This window comes from Nuphar pumila, chromosome 13 (genome assembly GCF_984573655.1).
Source record: "Nuphar pumila chromosome 13, dmNupPumi1.hap1.1, whole genome shotgun sequence".
Lineage (NCBI taxonomy): Eukaryota > Viridiplantae > Streptophyta > Magnoliopsida > Nymphaeales > Nymphaeaceae > Nuphar > Nuphar pumila.
Window position 1 is genome coordinate 93,575,344 of NC_143261.1, and position 8,935 is coordinate 93,584,278.

At 40.9% G+C, this 8,935-nt stretch overlaps 1 protein-coding gene across 1 annotated transcript; it reads right to left on the reverse strand.

The window, feature by feature from the left end:
* Positions 1-3,443: 3,443 nt before the first annotated feature.
* On the reverse strand, positions 3,444-8,705 carry LOC149819236 (uncharacterized). The gene is made up of 9 exons (XM_089984301.1): positions 8,326-8,705; positions 7,274-7,425; positions 6,472-6,567; positions 6,278-6,340; positions 5,495-5,563; positions 5,107-5,209; positions 4,589-4,660; positions 3,993-4,081; positions 3,444-3,885 (listed from the first exon to the last, which is right to left on the reverse strand). The coding sequence occupies exons 1-9, from the start codon at positions 8,690-8,692 to the stop codon at positions 3,733-3,735; spliced, it is 1,164 nt and encodes a 387-aa protein (XP_089840427.1). The 5' UTR covers positions 8,693-8,705; the 3' UTR covers positions 3,444-3,732.
* Between the last annotated feature and the right edge of the window lie 230 nt (positions 8,706-8,935).

An 8,935-nucleotide genomic window follows, 5' to 3' on the forward strand; every position in this document is an offset into this window, starting at 1 on the left:
TGATCCCTATAAAATCAAGTACATAGATCGACTGTCAGAATTAAGAAAACCCATTAAGCACGGATCATTAAGCACACCTCTATCTCTCTCTCTCTCTCTATATATATATATATATATATATATATATATCGGGATGGCAGTAGGGTGGGCGGGGCGGGGGACAAGGTCTCCACCCCCGCCCCGCCTCAAGATTAGAACCTCCATCCCTGGCGGAGATGGATTTTAACCTCCACCCCCACCTTCATCCCCGTTTCATGTCCTCCATCCCCGGTTCAAACGAGGATGACGCGGGGCAGGGATATTGCGGGGAAAAGTGACGGGGACGGGCCAGGGCGGGGAAAAGTGTACGTCCATCCCTGAACGGGGATGGATTTTAACCTTCATCTCCACCTCCATCCCCGTTTCATACCCTTCATCCCCGGTCCAAACGGGGTGAGGCGGGGCGGGGCCCCGCTTTTCCCCGGACCACTGTCATCCCTATGTGTGTATATATGTCTGAGTTGTGTCAGCAAGGAGACGCCACCCAAAATGGTTGTGTGATTGTAATGTAGACACACCCAAAAGCAGGAGTTAGGCAGCCAACCACTCAAAGTGTTCAAATACACGGAAGTCGTACTCATTTTAAAGACACACCCTTGGCTCGTCGCCCCTTGTGGGAGACGTGCATTTTGGATAGACGACATTTAGAACCAAAGATAATATCAAATTTTATCTAAGGAGGACCTCAAGGGTTTTGCCAGAGGCCAGTCAATGTGCGGGTCGTTGATCGAGTTTTTTCTTGAAATATCATAAAAAAAAATCAAATTTTATATCGCCCACGGATTAAACAAAAAAAAAATGTGACAAAAGCTCACACAAACTGATTGCAAAACGTGGTTACTTCGGTTAGGCTTTCTTTGGAAACTGCCTTTTAGGGATGTAAAAGAATATTTCATAATACCGACTGGGGCTCAGCTTGTCTGGCTGGAGCAGTTAGTGCACGTCACCTTGTGTTGGGACGTTGCAAGTTCAAACCCTAAATGGTATGATTGTATAACTGGTAGGGGTCTGTCTAGGGGTGGCAATTTCTGACCCGACCCGCCAACCAGCTTCTTAGCTGGGTTCGGGTTTGGCTTAAATGGGTTCATGTCGTAAATGGGTCGACCTGCCTAACCTGTTCATTAAACGGGTCAACCCGCCAACCCGTAAACTTTTTCAATGTAAAACCCTGAACCTGACTCGCCCCCACCCGCTAACCCGTTTACCAGACCCGACCCATTTATTAAACGGGTTAACTGTGTCGTGTCAGGTTACCTTTTTAATAAATGGGTCGGGTTCGTGTTTGCCACAGCCGACCCATTTAATAAACGGGCCGGGTTCGTGTTGAGGTATGCTGACCCGCAGACCCAACCCGCCAACCCGATCCTATTGCCACCCCTAGGTCTGTCTAACCCCAGCTTTCTCTGTCGATAAAAAGTATATTTCATAATGGTCATGGATTTTGCAAATCCTTTGGATCGCTTGGGAGCACTCTTTAAAAAACCTTCAAGGATTCCCCACTTTCATTTCATGGTCATGATGTTTGAGAAGCATATTTTTACCCTCATAAATGAACTAAGGTCACTGGTGTAGCATTTGGTAATTACCACCTCACCCTGGTGGTAGCTGAAATGAGGAATTGGAACTGACAAATGTCGTGCCAGTTCCTACATTTCCCTGTTTTTCATGGCTTCCAAGCAGCTTCGAAAGTAGGGATTTCGCACTTAATTACTCCGACGGTCACTTTCCAAACAGAGCCTTAGTGTTTAATTCAAAATGCATTTCGTTGGTCCAAACTGTCCAACCAAACAGATCATAAGTTCCTTATTCAGAAAACCAAACACATTGGCGTATGATTTCAAGAGGCCAACTAGGCCAAACCATATCCGTCCTATTTATTTTTCACATAGTTGTATATATTATAACATGTGATATGCGGGTTTGATGCAGGTAGATACGGATCCAATTCGGTAACTTTGAGAACCATATCCAGCTGGGTGGCGTCCATGTCTTACCCAATTATCATAGGGAATATGGATGCCACCGACGTCTAGGCCTGCAGACGAGCCAAGTTTGAGCATGTCTCGGCTCGTTGGACAAAAAAATTGTTCAGGCTTGTCTTGAGCTTGATCCGAGCTTTAACAACTTTTGTCCAAACTCAGCCTGAGTCAAACTCGCGGTTGGTTTAGCTCAGAACGAGCTGAACATTTTTATTTAACAAAAAATCCAAATGAATAGAGAGGAGTGGTGGGATTCAAACTCTCCACCTCCTTTACAAATGGCTAAAGGTAAGAATTTATTGTGTTTATTAAGTCAACTTAATTTACTTGTATACTAATACTGAGTGCCTTATATAACTACATAAATCCAGCTTAATCAGGCTAATCAAACTTAATCACGATTGGCTCGCTCAGCTCAGCTCAGCTCGAGTCACATCTTTATTTAACAAAAATTTCAAATGAAAAAAGAGGGTGGGATCTAAATTCTCAACCTCCTTTACAAATGGCTAAAGGTGCAACTTCATTGTGTTTGCTGAGTTAACACAATTTGCCTATATATTAATACTGAGCGGCTTATACAACGACAGGGCATCATCCCTGTGCAAGCTGAAGCTTGGCGACTCCCTGGGAGTGAGGGGTAAGCCCTCAGAGTTTTATACTGTTAGGACAACCTAAGTACGGCAGGCAAAGCCAGCATGACTAGGTCTGTGATCGTTTATATAGTTACTAGAATATGAGAACTGAAAATATGAGAACTAATGTGTGAACTGTGGTTTTCATGCATTTTTTGTTCTTTTCTTTTGAATCTAGCCGTAGCGATGTGATCTACATGATTGGTTTTATAAGATTGAATCATCTGATTTTGATCTACGTGATTGGTTTCAAAAATCGCATATTTTCATCAAAAATACAAGATCCAATGGTTGATTCCTAGCAAATTCACGCACATCCACATGGTTGGATTTGCCAAAACAGTGTTGAAAGTGCCCATATTTCTAGTTCTCATATTCTAAGTGACTATGTATATAAATTCAAGTTTGATGGATTGACCAAACTCAGCACATTTATGTGTACCACGCTTGAGCAATTTCTCAGGATTGGCTCATTCATCTACTTGGGTGAGTTCGAACCGAGCCTGACCTAGCTCCGCTCATTGTGCAGCCCTACCACCATTTATATTCTGAAAATGGGTATGGTTTGAAAAGGTAGCCGACCCATACGAGGCCAAGTTTCAGCCCTATTCATAATCAACATTGATAGGGTCAGATGGGAAACATAAAAAAAAAAAAAGTCTTCCAAAATGAAACGTGATTTGTACAATTGGCAGCAGGACATGATGGGAATTTGACCTTTGGATTCCACCATTGATCAGTTCATCACCAACCATTTCAAAGTCACAAAAGATCCAGGTAAACCCTCTCCAAAGGAAAGATAACAATGCCATCTATTTATTGAAATAAAAATAAAAATGGCCTCGAAATATAATTAGTATCCAACTAGTCTATACAATAGCCGTCTACCCAACTAACCTCTACCATATACATCTAATATAATCTATGGTACACCAACCCATGTATTCTTTTTTGCATCTTTATTTACATGCACTCTGTCCAGCAAGAAGTTATGCACAACCAGATCAATTGATAATATTCCTTGGACATTCTGATGATTTTCATTTCAGGAATATTCCTTGGACATTCTGATGATTTTCATTTCATAATTTGTTTGTTTTTCTGCCCTCTTCCCTAACTTGTTGGATCCTCTGGCGAAGCCTACGCCTGTGATCGTGGATTTTCCACAAGCCATGGCCCAGAATGACTGCCGAGTATATGCCATGGGTTATCATGGGCGCTAGAATATTATCAGTCTGCAGTAACCAGATAAAATACAGACTTAGCAGGTGCTCCTCTGAGAATAATCATACAAGGCATAGAGACTTATTTGGAATTTTGTGGGAGGGGTTAAAGACATCACCTGGATCCATTCGAAACCGAGGTACAGCGCCAAGAGACCTTCGAGCAGAGGTGAATAGATCTTCTTCAACTGTCTCCTCTCGTACCATGCTGTCAGAGGAAACATTGCCATGTGATCATGTTGAAAGTAGAAAATGCTACATAAAAGGAGCAGGCATCACACACACACACACACACACACACACACACACGGGCACAAGTCTGCAGCTGTGACTTATAATCCAATTCTGTTCAAATGAATGGTGGATTGTACCGCTAAGAAGTTAGCCATCACCACACTATCCAAGCATACTTTCTTTCCAGTAAAGCACGAACCAGGCTAGGGGTAAACTTTTTGAGTATTCAACAGAAGCATCTATATATTTATTGAGTGTTAGGATACTATCCAGTCGACATAAGTATTCATTAAGCTCTTAGGGCCATGGCCTCATATTAATCTATGATAACCTATGGTAATAAACCTTAGAAAATGGCATTTCCATAATATTCTGAATCCGTGTTAGTTTTCCTTAAGAGTTGGCAGTATTATTTCATCTTGTGCATGTTAGAGAACAGAATCATAAGTGGCATTAGATACACCGAGGTTGGAGGACAAACCTGCAAACAGTTTTTTAAGATCTTCACGGCCTGAACGAGTTGGTAATACTGGTGCAAAAACATACGTTGGGTCTGCAAAAGAACGAAACAATGGTTGACACAAACTGATTTAGCAAGAAAGAAGACACTACGCTATGTTCATTGCCAACCAATTCCTGAAAGTAACACCAAGAATATAGGGAATATGATTTTAGAAGGTTAACTGTTAAAAGATTCAGCTTTCAAACAGAAACATTATCAAAAAAGTTGGTTCTATACCTGATATTAGTGTAACAAAAGCACAGAGGTAGTTCTTTTAACAAAATAAAGGGGGATTGAATGATACACCTGGGTGATAAAATCACAGGGTTACCCCCACGTTGCCTCATGGGGAAAAAGAATAGGGGATAGCATTGCTCCATCAAGGTATGTTTGGAAAAGAAGAACAAGATTCTAAAACTCGCAGTTTGCAGAATATGGAGAATAGGAGACTTGCTCTGGGGAAATTCAGAAAAATTCAGCAAGGATATAAAACTCACCCTTTGGAGAGGCAGCAATATAGTAGAGGGAACCTGTAAGAGCTGCTGTTATTACAGCAGCAAATGCTTGTGCAAATGGGACAAAAGGAGGAAACATTCCAGTCTGCATCAATTCAAACCATAAACAATGTTAGCAAAGTCTGGCAAGCCAAACTCAGAACTGGCATTAAAACCTAGGAATTTACACAGGAAATACAAATACAGCCCATCAATTGATGAATGAACAAAAGTACAACCCAACCAACTCAGGGTGAAACAAATAACCATCCAGCTATTCCTTTTGAGAATAGATCAAGGATGAGTGTATCAATTTGAACACGGCCCAAATCAAATTGTTCAATATTCAAAATACTAAATGAAAATAATGTGAATAAAGTCAAGAACAAACCAGAGACGTGATTCCAGGAGCGTCCTTCACCAAATCAGTGCCTCTCAGAAACATGTGTGCCAATCCTCCCTACAACAGTTCAATGACTTAATTCAGAAAGTAAAACAGACATATGGCCCCAATAATATCAAGAAATGAATTTATCAATAAATTTTATTTGCTGAATCATGAATTTCATGTTATCACATCAGTACCTCAGTTAAACCGCTTTATAAGTTACAAACAAGTAAAGGCCAAACCCAATACTTCATCTTATCTATGTCACACTGACTCGGCTATCGACGCACCCGCGTTGACACTCCCCGACACGGGGCGGACACGATCAACCAAGTGTCGGACTTGGTCAACGCACCGAGGCTGAGTCCGTCCACATTTTGGACTAGGTCAACTTTGACCGAGTCTATTTTTGTTCATTTTTTAGGGCAAAAAATTAAAAAAAAATCAATTATATATATATAGCCGTCTTATTATTGTTATATATATATATATATTATTTTATTTTTAAATATATATACATATATATAGCCGAGTCCCCGTGTCCAAAAATTTTTAAATTGCGCCGCACCCACGTGACATAGCATCTTATTGAAACGTCATAAGATCTCAATTTGCATTTATGGTTTCAATATTTAGTAGTAATTCAAGGTCATTTCTGGAAAAGTTGATAAATTTAGTTCTAGTAAATGCTGGTTGTTATTCTGGCCTCTTAGCCTATAGTCAAATGATGTTTGATGTCTTGGAAACTAGTGTAAAAGAGAAAACATAGCCTCCATAAAGGCAAACCTGCACAGCAGCACGATAAAACAACTCCTCGCCAACTGAACTCGCGGCAACGATAAGTATGAACTGCAAAGTACAAAAAAAAAAGTTTTATATGAAACTTTTGAACTGACTAGAATGTATCAGCAAGCAGTATTCCTAGAATAAATAAAAAATGAAAGGGAAAAGTGGGTGGACCGGAGCTTAGAATAAAGTACCTGCCATGGAGACATCCCATAGAAGAAGCTCCTTAGCTCCTCATCTTCAACATCTCTAATTGCACGAGCATAAGGTGACACCTTGACAACCTCATCCTGTAAAACAAATCAAATCTGCTCAGTTTTTCCATATTTCTGATCTTTTCCATAATATGATTGCCCCAAACGCTAGAATCAATGGTGCACCCACATAATAATCGATAACAGCTTCCAACTCTAGACAACGAAGAGAGCATTCTCTCTCACACATATGACAAGCCTGTAGTGCTAACACAATGACAGAAGCCTTTTTTCATAAAATTTGACCAATAACTGCTTGTTCTAGGAAACGCCACATGAAATCAATGCAAGGAGAAAGCAGCAGAATTTTTTTCATCTTGCAGAGACCTGGACAAGCCCCAAAGCAGAATAGGCCATAAGTTCCCCATTTGCTCGTGCCATTACAGCTAAGTTAATCCAATTATCATTGGGGTCATTTAAGAATAGAAACAGTCGAGCTTTTGAAAGATTTGCTACAGCTGATAGGATCACCATGAGCCCAAAACTAACCCTCAAAACTTATGTGGGCAAGGTCATGTCACTCTCTGTCTACACATTGATTAAGGATAAAACTTACAAGAGTATGCCGTTGTTCTATGTGTCAAAGAATAATCTAGTGCTAATCTCTAAAACCTAGTGATAAACACAAGTGAAAACTTACCGAAATTAAAGAAAAAGAAGAAATGAAAAACAAAAAAGAGAAAAACCAGAAATTTAACACAAAGTTGTAGCAATAAGTGAAACAGTGCAGAGAACTACATACATCTAGTATAAAAAGGAGGGCCATGATAGGAGGAACTGCATATCCAAGCCCATTTAACAAAGCCTCTAACGAGAAATGAAATCCACCGATGGAATCAACCCCGGTCATCGAGCACACGAAGTTGCCTGCAAGTGCCATGGCACCATATATGCCTGAAAAATGCAAAGAACAAAACTTTTAGTAAGAAAAGTGGTAGAGATAAACAAAAAAAAAAAATCAGAGCAGAAGCATCCGAAAACCAAGCCACAATCCAAATTTAAACTTTACCTCAATTAAAGAGAAACAAAAAAAATCAGAGCAGAAGCATCCGAAAACCAAGCCACAATCCAAACTTAAACTTTACATCAATTAAGGAGATAAACCATTAAGCAATCAGATTAAAAGTGTTTGAACTTGAGCAATCATTGTCCGCGCGATGCATATATTGGGAAACATCAAAAAGGGCTGTTAGGTTGTGTTTAGATTCAGAGACTCGATGAAAATGGAATAAGAATCCACCAAACCCTTCTTTATAGCTGAAAAATGGCCAATGAATCCAGTGGAATTAAACTCCAATTCCATTAAATCCCATGAATCCAAACACGTGAAGATCTTACCACACAAGCATCCTTTTGCGCTAGATGGGTGAAGATATAACAGATAACAAACCAACACCATTATTAAGAAGCACGTTCATCTGCTTATTTCATCACAGAGAAGCTCCAATTAAGTTATCTCAATACAAAGAATATCAGCAAAATCCCAACTAGACGGAAAAGACTTCTAGTACAGAGCTTTCCTAGATAAAATTTCTAACCAGAAACTGGAGAGAAAAGGGAAAATTTGGATTTTGATTGTTCACCGAAAGTAACCATCAGCAACTTAATAACCAGAAGAAAACTCAAATATAGAAACTCATCATTACTAAGCAGAACTTCTCAGGATTCATAAGAATCTGTCTAGTTAATATCAGTTTCTTGACATCAATATTAGAATTGTCGCATCCAGTTCAGGCCATAATTTCGCGCGCGCGCGCGCGCACACACACACACACACACACACAGATTTCTTACCGATCCCGTAGCTCAGGCGAACGACGGCGCCCAGCTTGTCCCAGACGGGGAATTCCGCCTCTTCGTACCTCCGATTCATCGCCGACGTCGACGCAGAAGACATCGACGGAGACGTCGTCACCTCCATCCCTTCCCTCGTCCTCTCCCCCCTCGACCAAACCCTCCCGGCACCTTCGTCGCGCCGGCATCCCCTTCCCGCCGGAATCCTAGCCCCTCTCCTTCCCGGGAACTCCAAGCTACCGGAGAGGAATCGGACCTCCGACCTACGGCCACCGGCTGCCGGGATCACCGTCCGATTGGGCGGCCGGAAATCCGACGCGAGCATCTCTATCGCCACCCTCTGATTCGGCGAGCAACGAGTGGCCATCTCTTCTCCTCCCGTGGATATCCTCCTCTGATCTCTTTAAATAAACTTCTCGTTTATTTTCTCAAAAAATAAAATCTAAAAATAGATTGGACTCAATGTACGTTATCTTTATAAATAATGACATAAAAGAGTAAGCGTGTTTCATGTGTTATTTAATGATAAGATGGGGGTAGATTTGTCAAATGAAACTAGAAAAAAGAAAATAAAGGGAATTTTCCTTTTTTAGTGAACGGGAGTGAGCGG